Source organism: Cornus florida, unplaced genomic scaffold, assembly GCF_030987335.1.
Source record: "Cornus florida cultivar Cherokee Brave unplaced genomic scaffold, ASM3098733v1 CherokeeBrave_3.0.0_Hap2_Chr08, whole genome shotgun sequence".
Taxonomy (NCBI): Eukaryota; Viridiplantae; Streptophyta; class Magnoliopsida; order Cornales; family Cornaceae; genus Cornus; species Cornus florida.
The window spans coordinates 31,903,743-31,923,727 of record NW_026775578.1 but is presented as its reverse complement, the minus strand read 5'-3'; the positions used below and the strand labels follow the sequence as shown (position 1 = coordinate 31,923,727).

General features: G+C 38.1%; 4 protein-coding genes across 4 annotated transcripts; all 4 read left to right on the top strand.

Annotated features, from left to right (window-relative positions):
• The first annotated feature begins 1,331 nt into the window (after positions 1-1,331).
• LOC132269999 (uncharacterized) lies at positions 1,332-2,159 on the top strand. The gene is made up of 2 exons (XM_059771224.1): positions 1,332-1,709; positions 1,797-2,159. The coding sequence occupies exons 1-2, from the start codon at positions 1,332-1,334 to the stop codon at positions 2,157-2,159; spliced, it is 741 nt and encodes a 246-aa protein (XP_059627207.1).
• A 93-nt stretch (positions 2,160-2,252) lies between these two features.
• Positions 2,253-4,008, top strand: LOC132269997 (protein ALP1-like). Its single transcript, XM_059771223.1, has 3 exons — positions 2,253-2,333; positions 2,803-3,481; positions 3,563-4,008. The coding sequence occupies exons 1-3, from the start codon at positions 2,253-2,255 to the stop codon at positions 4,006-4,008; spliced, it is 1,206 nt and encodes a 401-aa protein (XP_059627206.1).
• Positions 4,009-7,770: 3,762 nt separating this feature from the next.
• LOC132271147 (UDP-glucosyltransferase 29-like) lies at positions 7,771-9,328 on the top strand. Its single transcript, XM_059772432.1, has one exon. The coding sequence runs from the start codon at positions 7,856-7,858 to the stop codon at positions 9,200-9,202; it is 1,347 nt and encodes a 448-aa protein (XP_059628415.1). The 5' UTR covers positions 7,771-7,855; the 3' UTR covers positions 9,203-9,328.
• Positions 9,329-17,456: 8,128 nt separating this feature from the next.
• LOC132269996 (uncharacterized) lies at positions 17,457-19,707 on the top strand. The gene is made up of 2 exons (XM_059771222.1): positions 17,457-19,149; positions 19,271-19,707. Exons 1-2 carry the CDS (start codon positions 17,457-17,459, stop codon positions 19,705-19,707), a joined length of 2,130 nt encoding a protein of 709 aa, XP_059627205.1.
• Positions 19,708-19,985: the final 278 nt, after the last annotated feature.

Below are 19,985 nucleotides of genomic sequence, written 5' to 3'. Positions count from 1 at the left end.
AAGAGAGTTTACTGTGTACGCTTCCTTCCTTCACCCTTGAGATTGAACCAATTATAATATCTTAGGCATAGACATTTTTCTTATTCATATATATGCTATTAATTTATTTGAATCAGGGTATTTGCCCTTTCATCATTTTGTAACTGCTCTCTTGAAGTGACTAGTGACAAAAAAAAAAAAAAAAATTGAGTGAGCTGGTTTCACAATGTGGATGTAACAAAAAAAATTTAATTTAAGACGAGGACAAAACAAAAAAATATCTAATGCAAGGAAGTGTAATAAAACCTCACATGTTGAATCAGATTACATATTTATACTACATTTTTTACTAAATTTGAATGAAAAGACCACCATGATTTGTTGAATCAGAAAATTCTCTCTCAACATTGGGTAAGAGGTACCTTGTTGAAAGAATCTAATACGAAATTCCCCAAATTCTGCTCTATATGTTAATGTACACTTTGAATTTGCTATTGACAGAAATGTGCACATATGGATGTGGTAAATGGTGAACATAGAAATGTGAGATTAGTTATAATGCCAAAATGTGGCGTGCAGATTAGTTAGCGTACCTACTTGTGCTAGGAACAAACCTTTTTACTCAGAAGAATCTCAGTCAATTCGTTGGAAGGGGAAACATCCTTTAAGTTTCCTATGAAGTGGAAATTGACTGTTTTAATATTACTCTCACTAGGTGTCTTGTTCCTTAGAAACATCCAATTGATTCCCATGCAATGAAGGAAAAGAGTTTGAACAGACTTGTACTCCCTAACCTTTACATACAAATTTTAACATGTACAAATGATTATATTGTGGGTAATAGTGTCTGTGGTAGAATAACAGACTTGTTTTTGACTTGGACAAAGTTACTTTTCTTCTATTAGAAAGAGGTTCTTTGAAATGTCAATTTCATTCTTTTGTTTGACCTATATTTCATAAAATGGTTAAATGCAACACACATAATTTATATAATTCCCTGTAGTTTGGAAGAACATATTATTTTGGGAAATACCAATCTCTAAAGAAAGCAGAGGCCTCAGTGGTTTAACCTATCAATTGATCATTCTTTAATACTACTTGTTTGTTTACCACAGTGACATGCATGACAAACCTGTCTCAAATGTCAAAGTACTAACATTTTACGGCGAATTTCACATACACCCCTAAGTTTGGATTACAATATCATTGAAACTCCTTTGAGTTTGGACAAATCTCACCCAAAATTATTAGTGAAATTTTGTGAGTAAGAGTGCTTCCTTTCTCCTCTCACGTATGTGTACTATTATTTTTTTTTTTTGTTATTAATTATTGTGTTGTTATTAATATGTTAGATGGATATGAATGTGGAGAATGTGGAACAATGCGGTGATTCTCTCACAATTGAAGAAGTGGCTGAAGTTACGAACGATGGAAAATTGTTATGGGATGAGTCACTCATTGAAAAATTCGTGAATATTATGGTGGAAGAAGTTAAGGCTAATAATCGTAGTGGCACAACATTTAGTAAAAGTGGTTGGAGTAATTTAGTCAAACAAATGAATGTTCATACGGGGAGAAAATTTGGTTTAACCCAACTTCGGAATAAGTTTAATGGTTTGAGGAAAATTTATACTGAGTTTAAGAAATTATTATCGGAGACTGGCGTGGGATATAACCATGAGACGGGCATGGTTATAGTTGAGGAAGAGAGATGGGACAGGTTGTGCAAGGTTAGTAATTTAATTATTAGTCATAAATAAATAATAAAATCTTGTATATTATTGGTTATGTGGTTAATATTGTAACAAAATTTGTAGGTTGTTACGAATGCAAATAAGTATAAAAAGTATGGATGTAAGCATTTTGACAAGATGTCGACTATATTTGGGGATACATATGCAAGAGGGATGCATGCCCACCCATCCACTACAGCACCACCCACAATCATTTTGCCCACTCCCAATGATGACGATGATGAGGAAGAGGGTTGTGAGGTCAGTCCCCCACCTTTACGTAAAGGTAAGAAAGCCAAAAGAGATGTTTTATCTCCTGGTATAGCTGCACTCTTGTCAAACATGAATAAGAATTCTGAGAGGAGAGCTGAGAGAATGGAAGCTGCAATAGAGAAAGCAGCTAAAGCATATTCTACTTCTACTCGTGTATCTTCATGTGAGAAATGAGATGATGAAGTTCTCTCTCCCTCAAAAAAGGATAGAGATTATGAAATGTTTAACGCCTCCATGCTCCTTTTACAAAAATTACCTGGAATTGAGATGGCCCAATTCGCTAAGGTATCGAAGTTATTACATGATTCTGAGAAGTGGCAGAAATTTTCTCTTTCGGCACCTGAGGATGTAAGAATTGGTTGGGCACTGAATGTTTGAGTTTTTCTTTATGGATGATTGTGTTTTGTGTCATCGTTTAACTTATTACTATCTCACATTTGGATGACTGTAATAACTTAAATACTTTTATTATCTCACATTTGGATGACTATAATAACTTAAATATTTTTATTATCTCACATCTGGATAACTGTAATAACTTAAATACTTTTATTATCTCACATTTGGATTACTGTAATAACTTAAATATTTTTATTATCTCACATCTGGATTGCTGTAATAACTTAAATACTTTTATTATCTCACATTTGGATGGCTATAATAACTTAAATACTTTTATTTCTTGGATGCCTGTTAGTACTCAAATACTTTAATACCATTATTTAAATGTTTGTTTTATTATTTAAATGTTTTGTTTATTATTTAATTGATTTGCTTATTAACTTAAATGTTTTGCTTGTATTAAATCTTTAAATAGGGCAATGGATGTGTCTTAATATTTGCTGCTCTTTTAGAAGAGCAGAACTTCTATCAAAAAAGGCGTTGTAGGGATTCCATTTTACAAGGGGAAACATATGTTATGGAAATTTTAAACGGCCATAGAGAAAGATGTTATGAAAATTTTAAGATGTACCCTGAAGTTTTTAGAATATTGTGTAGTACCCTGAAAGGTATAGGGCTGAAGGATTCTAAATTTTTAACTGTTTATGAACAAGTGGCAATCTTTTTGCTCACTTTATCTCATAATCAAAGGAATCGTGTTGTAGCAGAGAGATTTCAACACTCCACTGAAACCATTTCTAGACACTTCCATGTTGTGTTGCATGCAGTATGTCAGTTGGGCACCCATATCATTACCCCTCCTAATTTTTCTGTGATTCCGAATAAGATTAGAGAGTCTTCTAGGTTTTACCCTTACTTCAGGCATTGTGTGGGAGCTATAGATGGAACCCACATTCCTGTAACTCTGCCAGCAAGTACACAACTTCCATTTCGTGGTAGAAAGGGTTATACCACACAAAATGTAATGGCTGTATGTGACTTTGACATGAGGTTCACATATGTGCTAGCTGGGTGGGAAGGCTCAGCTAATGATTCGAGAATCCTAAATGAGTGTACTGAAAATGAGGCAATGAACTTTCTAGCTCCACCAGCAGGTAATATTTTTTTATAAATTCACTTAATATATGGTTAGTTTATCATACTGTATATATCTTTATGTATTCTAAACATGACAGGTAAGTATTATTTGGTGGACTCAGGGTATGCCAATAAGCCTGGTTATTTGGCCCCATTTCGAGGTCATACTTACCACTTTCAGGAATACCGTAGGACTAGACAACCTCGTGGTCGGGAGGAAGTGTTCAATCATAGGCATTCATCTTTGAGAGATATAATTGAGCGATGCTTTGGGTTATTGAAGATGAGATTCGCTATTTTGAGGGCAATGCCTCCTTATAAGTTTTCAACACAAGTATTGATTGTAATGGCTTGTTGCACATTACATAATTTTATCAAAAATCAGCATCAGCCTAATGACATATTTGATGGTAATGATCCTCCTCAAAGTGATGGTGAAGATGATGAGATTGTTGAGCATGTGCCTTCGGCTCAGCTTCGAGAAATGGATCAATTGCGTAATACTATTGCTGATCAGATTTGGAATTCTCTTCAGCACTCTTGATCCTTCTGAAGGTGATGGTATATTTTTTCTTTTATATGTAATATATTTGTTACTATTGTGAGCTTGCAATATATATATGTAATATAAATATTTTTTGCAGATATATAATTCAACTTAAATGCTATTATTGCAGATATGAAGTGTGTTGATGTTCTCTTGAAGGCCACATGTGCTGTTATGAAGATGATGTGTCGTTGCCATTGTTATCCACTTTATGAACTTCTTATTAATTTTTAGTGACAACTACTTATTGTTAATGCTTTGTTCCAAACGTTTTATGTACAACTTAAACGTGTTTAATTTGTTGGTTGAATATTTCAGGACTTGTAAATGTTATACACTCTATTTCAATTATGCTTTCAATTGAGTTTGTTTTTATTTTAATGTTGTGTTGGATTATACAGGTATCAAGATAATAAAATTGAAGCAGGTTATTGCAAAGAACTTGTAAATAGGTTATTGCAAATTTTTTTTACAAATGTTGACTCTCATGTAGTATAATAAAATATGACTAGAGATTATTTATTTTTAATATTGAGTTGGACTATACAGGTATAATGATAATAAAATTGAAGCAGGTTATTGCAAAGAACTTGTAAATAGGTTATTGCAAATTTTTTTACAAATGTTGACTCTCATGTAGTATAGTAAAATGTGACTAGAGATTATTTATTTTTAATATTGAATTGGACTATACAGGTATAATGATAATAAATTTGAAGTAGGTTATTGCAAATAACTTGCAAATAAGTTATTGCAAAAATTAATATATATATATATATATATATATATATATATATATATATATAATTTGGTGGGGGTTTACATTTTTTTACAAAAGAGAAGGCAAGAATCTGTATTTTGGAGTTAAATTCCCACCAGTGTAAACTTACAAGAGTCGAAAATTATTATCAGAGCTGTGTAGTATTTTTTTTTCTTCTTTCGCTAATGCGAAAAATGAGCAAAATGAATGAAATACAAACCTATGGACAATCATCACCAAAGGAACAAACTATATCAAGAAATTTCAAATAACTTGAAGTGTAGTTTCAGATCAAGATAACATGCAAAATGGTTGAAATTATTGGTTCAATTATTAGAACTAACATTCTACATTTTCGCTAAAGCAGTTGTTTCTGTAATTACATTTTGGTTATATATATATATATATATGTGTGTGTGTGTGTGTGTGTTCAAATTTCAATAAATTTATTAAAAATATATAGACTATTTATATAGAAATAAATTTATAAATAAATTTAAAATTTATAAAAATAAATTAAAAACAATGATAACCAAACATATTTTTTATTTCTGTTTTATTTTGTTTACAACAGTTGGAGTTACCAAACATGTTTCGTTTTTAAAATTCTTGAAACGCATGACTTACCAAACGTGTTTTGCATATTTTTGTTTCCAACATTTCTACAGCAAAACATCGTTCCCAAACGTGCTTCCGATTTTTGCCAAAACACTTTAATAGTAAAAACGTTATTTCTGTTTTAGCCAAAAACAAAACGCCTAAAGTAAAACGCATGCCAAACGGGCCCTAAGTAACTTTATTTTTATTTTTATGATACATAGGTTCATCACATGACACGAAATTGGAATATATACTGACACATCAAATTTTTAAAAAGGTTAAGACACAGCTAATGTAAATATAAGTTTTTATTTATATATCTACAGAGTTTTTAAGACAATTATAGATTAGATTTTTATAATTTCTGTAATAAAGTCTCATTAAGTTAGAAGTTGAAACTATTCAAATATAAAAATAATATATTTTATTATATAATTTATGTATGACATTACTCTCTTATTTTGTCTTATTTTGTCGTTTGTTTTTCTGTATAATATGTGACATGTGTTTAATATCAAATTCTTAAAAGAAAAAGAGGTTAGAATACTATGATATATGTTTATAAGCTTCCAATAGAACAATGTGTAGAGGAAGTGTGCAGGATGTATTGATCGAGTATTTAAGAATATATTTACCAAGTATTTAAGATGTGAAAGTCAAATGTCCGAAATAATAATTAAAAAAAAAAATTAAAATTAAGAATTGTCTAACACTATTTAGAAGTGTACCTTCACCTTTACTGGGTGCATGCCAAAAACAAAGACACAAACTTGGTGCTATTCCAGCGATGATATATATGACTCATTGCCTTCGTCACATGTTGAGATTTATTGTCTCTGCTATTTGTTAATTAATTTTTATAATTTTTTTTTTTGATAATCGGGGTGTCCGGACTTCTTCCCCTTCACTGTGCAAAATGATTCCTTCACAAAAGTCGCTTCTTGTGGGTAGTCAGAGCTTCCGAAGAGAGGAAGCTCCCGAGTAATTTCAAGAACACGTCGGTTTCGAAAGGTCTGGTCGTGAATTGGTGTCCTCAACTGGAGTTAAAACCCACGTCGATTGTCCTACAACTCGCCGATAGTGTAATGACAAGTTTTTTTTTTTTTTTCCATTTTTATAAATTTTCTTTTTCTGTTGATTTTTCCTTTTTTAAGTTCGGTTTTGTTTCTTATGTAAAATTCCCAAAATGCCCTTATGCTCAATTTTGACAAAAAATTCTGAAAAAATGAAAGTTGTTTCAAGTGTTGAAATGGTCAAATATGAAATTGTGGAGTAAAACTCAATACTATGTCTGCTGTTTAAATAGAATTTAATTTTCACTTCCTTTCTATATCTATTTTTCACAGATTCTCTTACTATCTATGTCCGGAAAGTATGGTTTCTTTCCGGACACAATCCATGCAAGTTTTTTTTTTTTTTTTTTTTTTTTTTTGTCATTCAAAGGCACAAAGGCCTAAAGGCCTAAAGCCAAGATAGCAATACAGAGCAGTACAGAGACATAAAGTCAAGGCAGAAAAGGCATACAAATCTTGAAACAAAACAAATAAATTAAGAACAGACGTTAGATTTGTGGAGGAAATAGAGCCCAACACTTTGCAAATGGAACCACCATGAAAGAACGCAGCAAACTGGAGAGACCAAAAGGACTGACTATCAATACGGCAACCGCTCTAAAACTACAACCACAAGGCTCTCCGACACATAAAACCCCACACAAGATCCAATCAAGGAGAAAAGATTAAATCTAGGAGGGGAAAACCCAAATCAGCCTAGATCAAAGATCTAGCCGGAGAAAAACAAAAGATTTACCCAGGCGAGCCGAAAACGAAACAAATAGATTTAGCCGAACAAAAATAAAAACTACGTAAAAAATATTCCCAAAGCACATTTATTTGAACACGCCGAATTTATTGTTATCGCAGGAGACAAGCTAGCAACTCCCCACTCCCATCAAATGGAGCAGGGAGTACAGAAGGAAGAAAACAAGGCTAGTTTAAAGAGAGAAAGGTAGAGAGAGGTGAGAGCGTTTTCTGTTCGGTGAATATTTTTCTGTAAGTTCTGTTTGGTTATATGAAAATATCAACAAAATAAAGAGAAATGGATTTTTAAATCAACTAGGCCACTAAGCAGGAGAAGTTACATTTATCCCTTGACTTCATCAACAAAGTGTCTGCGTAGACATGGCCTGTACATCCTACAATAATTGTGAAAGTGGCAATTCATTACAAATTAGATACTTCAAAATCTAATCGAGACAAGGCTGTCCTTGTCCTTAGTTCTAACTCGTTCTAGAATGAAAATGACTACATCCAATTGATACCACCAAAAAAGATGATGGTGACATTAATGACAAGGATGACAATGATATATGAAATTTCAACTGTGACACACATTCATAGCTTTCTTTTCTTTCCTCAAGAATATCCACAGACACTTCGTATTTCAACAATCATCAAAACACACACACAAACACACACAGAGATCATGGATACTAGACAGAGCAGTATCAGTGTCTTGATGTTACCATGGTTAGCCCATGGCCACATATCTCCCTTCCTTGAGCTAGCAAAAAGACTCGCAGACAGAAACTTCCACATATACTTTTGTTCAACGCCTATCAATCTCAGCTCCATCAGGAAAAGGCTTCCTGAAAAGTACTCTCACTTGATACAACTAGTAGAACTCCATCTTCCATCCATGCCTGAACTCCCTCCTCATTACCACACAACCAATGGCCTCCCAACCCATCTCATGCCCACCCTCAAAGATGCCTTTGAGATGGCTAGTCCTACCTTCTCCAACATCCTTCGGACCCTGAACCCGGACTTGGTCATATACGACTACAATCAACAATGGGCACCGGCCATCTCTTCGTCGCTTGATATTCCTGCCGTTCAGTTCCAACCTACCGGAGCAGTGATGGCTTCTTTAGCCTTTCACATGCTCGATAAACGAGGAGAAAACTACCCATTTCCAGAAATACCTCTTAGAAACTTCGAGAGTCTAAAGCCTCGCCAATCCCCTGAGTCCTCCGAAAATGATTCCAAAGAAATAGATCGATTCCTTGAAGCCACCAAACGATCTTGTAACATTATTCTGATCAAGACTTTTACGGAGATTGAGGGAAAATATATAGAATATCTCTCCAAATTAACCGGGAAGAAGACGGTCCCCGTCGGTCCACTTGTTGAAGAACCTGTCAACGAAAACGAGCATACAGAGATCATCCAGTGGCTTGACATGAAAGAAGAGTCTTCTGCTGTGTTTGTTTCGTTTGGCAGTGAGTGTTTTGTGTCCAAGGAGGAGATGGAAGAGGTAGCCCGTGGGGTAGAGCTCAGCAAGGTGAACTTCATATGGGTTGTTAGGTTTCCTGTGGGAGAGAAAATTAGGGTTGAAGAGGCACTACCTGAGGGGTTCCTTGAGAGGGTACGGGGGAGAGGAATGGTTGTTGAGGGATGGGCCCCGCAGTTGAAAATTCTGCGACATTCGAGCACTGGCGGCTTTGTGAGTCACTGTGGATGGGGTTCTGTAATGGAAAGCATGAAGTATGGTGTTCCAATCATAGGCATGCCCTTGCATATTGGCCAGCCTCTGAATTCTAGACTAATGGAAGAGGTTGGTGTTGGTGTGGAGGTCATGAGAGACAAGAATGGGAGACTCAAGAGAGAGGAGATAGCACAAGTGATAAGAAAGGTGGTGGTGGAGGAAAATGGGAAAGATGTAAGGATAAAATCAAGAGAATTAAGTGAGATACAAAAATTGAAAGGAGAGGGGGAGATAGATCGCGTGGTGGAGGAATTGGTGCAACTTTGCAAGGAGAGGAAGAAGTAACAATGAGTAACTCTATGTGATTCCAAAGAACAGCTAATTTTTCTTCCCAATTTGTTGTTATTATCATTAGTATTATTTATTTATTTTGGGTAAAAAAACAATGGCAATTTTTATCTTCATGATTAATGAAGTCATTTGATTGAATTGGAGTTATTTGTCTAGTTAAATAATGGGGTTATTTTGCATGGAATTTAATTCATGTGGTTAGTTGCAGAACTTGGATAGTGTGGTTTTTCCCCCACTTTTTTATATACCACTAAAATATGTCTCAACATATTTCTGTTATAACATCTTCATTCTCCCTAACCAATATCTTTTATTTAAGCCTCAATTCCCTAAAGATGTTCTTATATATTAATTTCTGTTGTTTTTGGATTTTGAAGTCTTGTTTGGTTGCCATTGGCTTTCCCCATACATGTCTCACAATTTGTTCTCACTTGGTTTTTTATACCTTTATTACTATTTGTTATGCCGATAAGGGTTTTGATATAGGTAATGGGTCAGATGTTTTTATATATTAATTTCTATTGTTTTGGATTTTGAAGTCTTGTTTGGTTGCCATTGGCTTTCCCCATACATGTCTCACAATTTGTTCTCACTTGGTTTTTTATACCTTTATTATTTGTTGTGCCGATATGGGTTTTGATATAGGTAATAGGTTTTGAACTTTTGATTCATGCAGACAGATAAATAAACTGAAATTTATGGGTTTTGATCTTGTGATTCTTGTAGCTTTTGTAGTTTGTAGTTGCACAGAGAGAGGGGTGGAGCCGATTGGGGAGGCAGAAAGGGGAGAGAGGTATTGCAAAGCTGATGTGGCAAATTAAATATAAAAATAAAATTTTATTATATGTGTCTAAAATTAATTGATGTAGTCCACTAACTGAATAATAATTTCTCTTATATAAGTCCAGGCCGACCCTCAATCAAGGCGACATAGGAGGTCGCCTAACGCCTCAAAATTTATAGGCCCATGGATGATGGGCCACCAGAAAAAGAAAGGGGTAATTCAAAAAAAATGGTGCTTTGGGGTCAAACAATAAATAGATGGAGTCAAATTTTACTTTTCTAAATTAATGGAGTTTTCTCTAATGTTGACATGGACATGAAATTTTACTGTAGATTATCTTTTGATTCCCAAACTGCCCATTTATATTGTTATGAAATGACCCAACTACCCAGCTCTCCAATAACTCCATGATACAAGTCATTTCAACAGACAACGATAACCTGGGTTCCAGCGTAATTCATCACGTCGAGAAATTTGGTATTACAAGTGTTAACACCTAAAATATAATTCGAGGCAATCAAGCCACGTGGTCAGAAATTACAAGGTCCGATCATCAGAGCGAAAGATTAATTTCTAATCATAGTGATCCGATTTAAGGTTGAGAAGGAAGAAGAGTGGAATTTTCAGGCCATTAAAGCTGAGATGAGGTTTTGAGCTCATAACCGGTCATAATTGGGACTCTCAGTCTCAATGGTCATGATCATAAGTCTTAGGCGAAAATCTTCTTAGTCACTATAGTCATGAACTTAGGCGAAAATCCTCTCAGTCTTCATGATCATAAGTTTTAGGCCAAAACCTTCTCAGTCACTATGGTTATAACTTTCAATCTCAATGGTCATGATCATGAGTTTAGGCCAAAATCTTCTCAGTCACTATGGTCATGAACTTAGGCGAAAATCCTCTCAGTCTTCATGATCATAAGTTTTAGGCCAAAACCTTCTCAGTCACTATGGTTATGACTTTCAGTCTTAATGGTTATGATCATGAGTCTCTCCAAAGACTCATAACCAGCCATGATCAAGACTCATGACCAAATATGGTTATGATTAGGGGTCTCGGGTCATAATCACTTGAAGAATCTTTGGGGTAATTCTCAGTCACTATGGTCATAAGAGTCTCAGTCCCATGGTCATGAGTTTAGGCCAAAACCTTCTCAGTCAGTATGGTTATGACTTTCATTCTCAGTCACTATGATCATGAGTTTTAGGCCATATTTCTCTCAGTCACTATGGTCATAAGAGTCTCAGTCCTATGGTCATGAACTTAGGCGAAAATCCTCTCAGTCTTCATGATCATAAGTTTTAGGCCAAAACCTTCTCAGTCACTATGGTTATAACTTTCAATCTCAATGGTCATGATCATGAGTTTAGGCCAAAATCTTCTCAGTCACTATGGTCATGAACTTAGGCGAAAATCCTCTCAGTCTTCATGATCATAAGTTTTAGGCCAAAACCTTCTCAGTCAATATGGTTATGACTTTCAGTCTTAATGGTCATGATCATGAGTCTATCCAAAGACTCATAACCAGCCATGATCAAGACTCACGACCAAATATGGTTATGATTAGGGGTCTCGGGTCATAATCACTTGAAGAATCTTTGGGGTAATTCAAATGAAGATCGGCTGGAATCCCAATGATTTAAGAACCCAACAAGTCAGGTCTGGAAACGTGAAAAGAGCTTGAAATAGAAAAGGACAACTTGACAATATCAGAAGTTCAGAATTACAATTGGAAGGTTCTCACCTATATCTGATGAGGAGAGTCAGAATTGTCAGTAATCAGATGCCTCCAGGCTAATGTACAAATCAAGCCAGACATGACAGGTGCAGAGAGCTGAAAATGGCTTGAAGACCAAAATCATCAAGCATGAAAGACAAGGCACCACTTAGTTAAAAATACTATGTCAGACATACTTTAATTTGCCTATAGAAGGATGTGCCAGTCAGTCAACCTGACCAGCTCAGCAAGGTGGTCAGGAAGGGTCACTTTCAGTTTACAACCAATCAATTTCTAGAGAAACGGTTGAAAAGGACAACACCAGGTGGAAACCTCTATAAATACCCACTCAAGCTTCACAAGGAAGGGGTCCAAGACCATTTCTAAAGTTCAACCTTTAGCATTCATATCACTTAGCACTTAGCTTTTATTTCAGCAAGTTCAGCTTAGCACTATACGTTTAGTACTTAGTTATCTTTCAGCATTCAATACTTTAGTTTCCATTTCAATCAAGAGTTTGCAATTCATTCATCATTGTAATCAGTCAAGTTCAATGAAGAAAGGTTTGCAGATTCAGTTATATTTATTGTTCAGTTTAAGTTGCTTCTAATTGATACTCATCTTAAATGTTTAAAGTCCTTTCTTAAAGGCAATAGCAACCTTAAGGAGAGGGTCATTCCTACTCTCCAACTTTCGCCTGAATCACCTTAGGTCAGTGACCCGACCCAATAGGAATAGTTTGGCAAGAGATATTCGAGTCCATCAGGACTCTGGCACCCCCGCGTTCTTGGTCAGCCATTCATTGGTTAGCGACCTCAGACCACTTTGTGAGCCAAACAACTTTGGCACGCCCGGTGGGACCTTTGTTTTATTCATGAATGGTCGTCAAGACTAGGTCACAGACTCAGACTTCAGCTGGACAAGCAAACCCTCAAAGGGAAGATCAGGAAGAAAATCAACCTGCTCCCATCATGCAAGATTCTGGGTCTAAGCATGAAGAGGGACATCAGGCCAGCCACCAAATGGCGGCCGAAAGTGTCAGCAATATGGTGACACGATTTGAAAGTAGAGTGGAGGCTTCCCAACGCCAAGTCGCTTGGGAAATTAACAAAAATATGGAGCCATTGGTGGCTTCATCCCACATGACTAATACTCAGCTCCAACAGCTGAATGAGGTGATTAATGCCTTAGTGACTCGTATTGATAGGCAGGTTATTGCTCAGCCGCCTAGGTTAGAAAACCAGAATGATAGACCCGTGGACCAGTTTCCTCCTCAACAAGTTGGTCAACCAGAAAGAGGTGCCCAACCACATCCCATGGTTAATGGTCCTCGACCAGTAGCTCCAATTCCACCACAAGTCCATCCAATAGAGCAAGGAGTGAATGGTCACCAACAACCAAGATGGAGGAATCATGACCAACCTAATGGTCGACCTCCTCATTTTCAACCTCAAGTCTTGCCACCTCGGGCTGCGAACCCAGGGGGGCAAGAGGGACATAACCCTTGGCCTGGTCCCTTTTCAGAACCAAGTCCCACCTATGGTCATGACTAGGGAGCAATTGGCTGAGGTCATACAAGAACAGTATGGACCAGCTTTAAAAAGGGCTACTCGACCTACTTTTAGGCACCCATTTCCTGACTGGATAGATCGGATGGATCTTCCCCAAAAATTTTGGGTGCCAAACTTTGCAACCTTCTCAAGAGAAGGCAACCAATCGACTCTTGAGCACATTGGCCGTTTCACATTAAAATGTGGGCCACTCAGTAACAACGATTGGTATAAAATGAAGCTATTCTCTAACACCCTCACTGAGACTGCCTTCAAGTGGTATCTAAACTTGCCACCAAATTCCATCCACACTTGGCAACAGATGCAGGATGTGTTCCATGATCAGTTCTATAGGACAGAACCAGAAGTCTCTATGTCCGACCTATCTAGGATCCATCAGTTACCAAATGAGGATGTTGAGACATTTTTGGCTAGGTTTAAGAAGGCACGAAATAGGTGCCAACTTACTTTGCCTGAAGAAGAGTTTGTCAACTTGGCCCTTAGCGATTTAGACTTTGAATTACGAAAGAAGTTTGAGGGTACCCATTTTGGAGATTTGTTCCAATTAGCCGATAGGGTTACCAAGTATGAAAAAATCTTGCGAAAGGAAAACGAGAGGAAAAACTCCTCTCGGGGGACCTATTATAAGGACCCTAATTATGAAATACACATGGTTGATACAGTATATGATGACCTAGAGGTCGATGCTGTTGAAATTATTTCAAAAAAACCATATGTATGTAAAGTTTTAGCTAAGCCCTTAGAGACTGTTAGCGGTGTTTAACCCTCATCATCTTCAACCAAAAGAAATATCTTTAAGGCTGGCAAACAATATGCTTTCGATATAAGTAAAGCAGAGCAAATCTTTGACCACCTGTTGTCTGATAAAATTATCAAAGTCACTGGGGTACATAAAATACCTTCAGCTGATGAAATCAAAAGTCGAGAGTATTGCAAATATCATAACTCCTGGAATCACGCAACTAATAATTGTGTTGTCTTTCGTAATGTGATTCAGGCACAGATCGAGAAGGGGGCATGGAAATTCCCAGAAAAGAAGAAAGAGGTGATAAGCGTTGACAGTGATCCATCTCCAGCCTTGGTTAGCAGTAACATGGTCGAAATCTCAATGGCCAACAGGCCACGGAGAAGAATTGATTTTGAGGATACTTCAGCTAACAGAGAAAGCAAGGCTGAAGGAAAAAAGCCAATGGTTAAGGAAACTCCAAGGTCTAAGGATGACTTAGAAAAGGAGTTGCGGGAGGCTCAACTGGCGCTGATCAAGCAAGGATTATGCCCTAAATGCAAGACAGACATTGGAAGGGACCGAGAGAGGTTCCACAGCGACACTCGGGGACGTCCTGGAAGTTCACGTCATGAAAACAGACCTAGGTCACCCTCGTCTAGGGTGCCTATGACAAGTCGATTAACATGGCCTGATAGAAGGTCTAATACCAATGAGCATCACAAGCGAATGCGAGAAGTGAACTCCAACAATCAGTCAAGGAAACTCACTCATGCTGTCTGGAAGCCTAGAGAGTATAACTCAAATGTGGCTCGCCAAGCTGAGACATCAGTTGACCAACCAAACCATAGGCAAAGGATGGTCAAGCCATCAGTCACTGACGATGGTTGATGGTTAAGGGTGAGTCATCCAAAGTTCTCTAGGGTCGGGGATATCCCGCCAGCATTCATGACTCGCACTCAAGTAAGACGGTGGCAGCGGATGAAAACTGAGTTAAAGAGAATGGAAGAAAAATATTCAGCTCCACAGCCAGAGAAGGTGACTTTGCTTAGGAGAGAACCTATCAAGCAAGATTCAAAAAGTGATCCGAAAGGAAAATCCAAGGAAGACAGTGCAGACGGAAATGGATGCACTGAAGAGAAATGTGCGTCTTCCTCCATGAAAGAAGCTGAAGATGAAGCAGGATTTGGTGATGATGAACTCGACCTGGATGACCAGGATGATGGTTCAAAGGGTATCAAATTTGGTTCATTTGAAGGAATTGTGAATTGTAATATGGTTCTTACCTTGCCTCATATTTTTGAGGCTAAACCTGATCAACCCTCCGCTATGGAAAGAGACGTCGAGGTGATCGATGATGAAGGTCAGGAAGTTCCAGAGATTATTGAGAACCCATCTGAGTTGCTCTAAAGATAAGAAACAGAAAGTCGCTGTGATAAGAGCAAAACCACGAGATGATGATTCAGTGACTATTGGGAGAGATCAGGCGGCTAGGGTGATTTTTTAGAAGCTTTCTGCGACAATGTCTCAACACTTGAAACCACTCTATATCAGAGTGTTCCTAGAAGGGATGCCAGTGTCTCGGGCACTGATAGATAATAGATCTGCAGTTAATATCCTTCCGATGAACACCATGAGGTTACTGCAAAAAACGGAAGATGACTTGATTCCCACTGACTTGACAGTCAGTAATTTCACGGGGGGCAGAGCCAGGACCAGAGGGGTAGTCACCTTGGAAATGACAGTTGGAAAATGTAAGACCATGATTGTATTCTTCGTAGTCGACGCAAGGGCGGCTTACAACGCTTTGATTGGGCGTGATTGGTTACACCCACATTTCTGCATCCCTTCTACCCTTCACCAGTTTATGATTTTCTGGGATGGGGATGAAATCCAAGTCATATGGGGAGACAATAAGCCTTTCGAAGCTCGGGTCCATGTGGTTGATGCAGTTTTATATGAGGAGGAAATAAGTCCTGTGAGGCTCATTGGTTGTGACAAGTATGGCAAGCCTGAGAAGGCGACGATGAGAAAAAATCTAATAGACGGGGACTTATCCGATTTATTCAAGGAACTATCAAGGCCAAGTGTTATCTACGAGCCAAGGCCAATAGTTGAAGTTGATGAACAACAGGTTGTTAATGGACCAAGCCCAAAAGGAGAATGAGAAAATGCTAGCATTTAAAGCTAGCATGGCACGGCTGAGAGCATATCTCACCGAAAGACGGGCAATGTTGTGGAGTGATATGTCGGCCAATATGGCCAAAATCATAGAAGAAGGTGAGTCAGGAGATTGTCGAGATGTTATTCAGCTAGAAGAGCTAGATGCAGCCCTAGCTAAGCTAGAGGATCTGAAAGCCGATGTTCAGGATCCCTTGTTGGAGATCAATTTGGGAGCAGAAGAAGAGCCTCGGCCAACCTACATAAGTGATCTTCTAGTTACTGACTTTAAAGCTGAACTGATCTTGTTGCTTAAAGAATATAAGGATTATTTTGCTTGGAATTACACTGAGATGCCGGGATTACCAAGGCAGCTAGTCGAGCATCGACTACCTATAAAAAAAGGTTTTAGACCGTTCAAGCAAGCGCCTAGACGTATGTCAACAGAAGTGACTATGAAAGTGAAGAAGGAAATTGAGAGGTTGCTCAAAGCAGGATTCATCCGGACCACAAGGTATTGCGATTGGCTATCCAATATCGTTCCCGTGGTTAAGAAGAATGGAAATATTAGGGTGTGCGTAGACTTCAGGAATTTAAATTCAGCTACTCCAAAAGATGAGTATCCAATGCCCATGGCCGATCAATTGATTGATGCGGCCGCCAAGAATGAGATTCTGTCATTCATGGATGGTTACTCAGGATACAACCAGATATTCATAGCAGAGGATGATGTTAACAAAACGGCATTTAGATGTCCGGGAGCCATAGGCACTTTCGAATGGGTGGTAATGCCCTTTGGTTTGAAGAATGCCGGAGCCACTTATCAACGAGCTATGAATGCAATCTTCCATAACATGATTGGGAAATTTATGGAAGTATACATTGACGACGTGGTGATGAAATCAGCGATAAAGGCGAAACATCTGGCCGACTTGAGGAGATCATTTGAGAGAATGAGAACCCATGGTTTGAAGATGAACCCACTTAAATGCACCTTTAGAGTGACAGCAGGGAACTTTCTAGGGTTCTTGGTGCATCGGAGGGGTATCGAGGTCGACAAGAATAAAGCTAGGGCGATCATCGAAGCTCAACCACCTTGCAACAAGAAGGAGTTACAAAGACTAATTGGTCAAATCACATACTTGGGAAGGTTTATTTCAAACCGTGCTGGAAAGATCCATACCTTTTCTCCGCTCTTAAAGCTCAAATCAGAGGAAGACTTTCGATGGGAAAAGCATCACCAACATGTGTTTGAATTAATCAAATAATATCTTGCTAACCCTCCTATCCTTATGCCACCTAGGAAGAAACAACCGCTGAAGTTATATATTTCAGCCGCGGATGAGTCAATCGGAAGTTTGTTAGCCCAAGATAATGAAGTAGGGAAAGAACAGGCAGTGTATTACCTTAGTCGTATTTTGACACCGGTTGAGCGTCGATATACGCCAATCGAAAAAATGTGTCTTGCTTTGTATTTTGCTGCTCACAAATTGAGAATATATATGCTACTTGTTTTAGTTTATGTGATTTGTGCCACTGACTTAATTAAGTATATGCTTTCTCGTCCAATAATTTCTGGACGAATAGGCAAGTGGTCCTTGGCCCTTATGGAATTCAGTTTCCAATATGTGCCTCAAAGGGCCGTAAAGGGCCAAGCACTTGCTGATTTCCTAGCTGACCATCCATGCTTGGATGTTGATCCGGGAGTCTATGATGCAATGGAGTTATGTGCTATTCAACTAACTCCTTGGACTCTAATCTTTGACGGATCCAGCGCAAATGATGTCGGGGGAGCTAGAGTTGTAATAATTGCACCAAATGGCAGGAAAACAACATATTCTTTCTTTCTAGATTTCAAATGTTCTAACAATCAAGCAGAATATGAAGCTCTGATTATTGGTCTTGAAATACTCTTAGAGATGGGGGCACAGACCGTTGAAATCATAGGTGATTCAAGTTTAGTGATCGGTCAGTTGTCCAGCAATTTCAAGTGCCAAAGTTGGCACCTCAAACCATTTCACTCTATAGCCATGCAATTACTACAAGAATTTGCAGAGGTAAAGGTCAAGCATGTTTATAGATTACATAATAAAGAGGCCAATGATTTGGCTCAAATAGCATCTGGCGTTAGGGTGCCAGAAGGAATAATGGAGAATTTGATCAGAATAAAGAGAAGATCATTACCCTCAGTTAAGGTGAGGGAAGAATTGTTGGCAGAGGTCTTTGCAATCAAGGTGGAAGAGGATATGGAAGAGAATGATTGGAGAACACCAATTGTCAATTTTCTCAAAAATCCAGACCCTAAGGCTAACAAGAAGCTAAAGATCAAAGCTCTTAAGTTTGTGATGATTGATGGAGACCTATTCAGGAAAAGCATCAAAGATGACCTACTCTTAAGGTGTGTCAGTAAAAAAGAAGCCATGAAAGTAATGGGAGAGACCCATGAAGGGATATGTGGTGCTCACCAAGCTGGAATAAAAATGAAGTGGCTGATTAGAAGGTACGCTTATTACTGGCCCGGGATGCTTAAAGATTGTATCACATACGCCAGAGGATGTCAAGCATGTCAAAGGCATGGGCCAATCCATAGAGCCCCGGCGATTGAATTACAACCAATCATAAAACCATGGCCTTTTAGAGGCTGGGCTATGGATTTGATAGGGAAAGTTTATCCACCTTCTTCTAAACAACATTGTTTTATCATTGTGGCAACTGACTACTTTACCAAGTGGGTCGAAGCGGTGCCCATGAAGTCAGTGCACCAAGAAGATGTGATTCGTTTTATCAAACAACATGTTATTCATAGATTTGGGATCCCAGAATCAATCACAACTGATCGAGGTTCAGCCCTTGTTGCCAAAGAAGTGCAGGCATTTGCAGCAGAGTACGGGATCAAGCTCTTAAACTCAACCCCTCACTTTGCACAAGGAAATGGTCAAGCCGAGACGTCTAATAAGACGCTAAAAGGCATCATTGAAAAAAATGGTAGAAGATAACCCTAGGGTGTGGCATGAACTGTTATCAGAAGCACTTTGGGCATATAGGACTTCTCAACGGTCAAGCACAGGTGTGACTCCATTCATGCTCACCTATGGTCATGATGCAGTTTTGCCTATGGAAGTGACTGTGCGGTCAATGAGATTCGCATTGCAAAACAATTTGACCCCTGCTGAATATAATGAGTCTATGTTGGTCGAATTGGAGGACCTAGACGAAGTAAGGTTAAGGGCTCTTGACCACATACAAGTTCAGAAGAGACGAGTAGCAAGGGTATATAACAAGCGTGTTAGGGCCAAAATCTTCGATGAAGGTGACTTGGTTTGGAAGACTGTCCTCCCAATGGGTATGAATGATCGAAAATATGGAAAATGGTCACCAAATTGGGAAGGTCCATTTATGATTTACAAAGTCTTAAAAGGAGGCGCATATCATTTGCAAGATCTTGACGGGGAAAGACACCCTCGACCGATTAATGGCCGATACTTAAAAACTTATTATCCTACAATGTGGGAGACAATGGAGAATAAAACCAAAGATGGTTAAATAACCGGAAGCCATAGAGACATGCATTTCATTCATTGTTTTCATTGAGTACAAAAGTTTATAAGAGTCATTACCTATCATTTTCTTTGCAGATAAACAAAATGACTCCGGAGCTCATCCCACTCTTTCTTAGACATGGCCATTTTTTCATCCTCTTTGGCCTTCTCAGTCCTCAGTCGAGGAATTTCTTTTGAGACCGATTCTCTCTGCTGATCAATTTCCACATTCTTTTGATAAATCTCCTTTATCTTAATAGTGAGTCCTTCTCTTGACCGGGC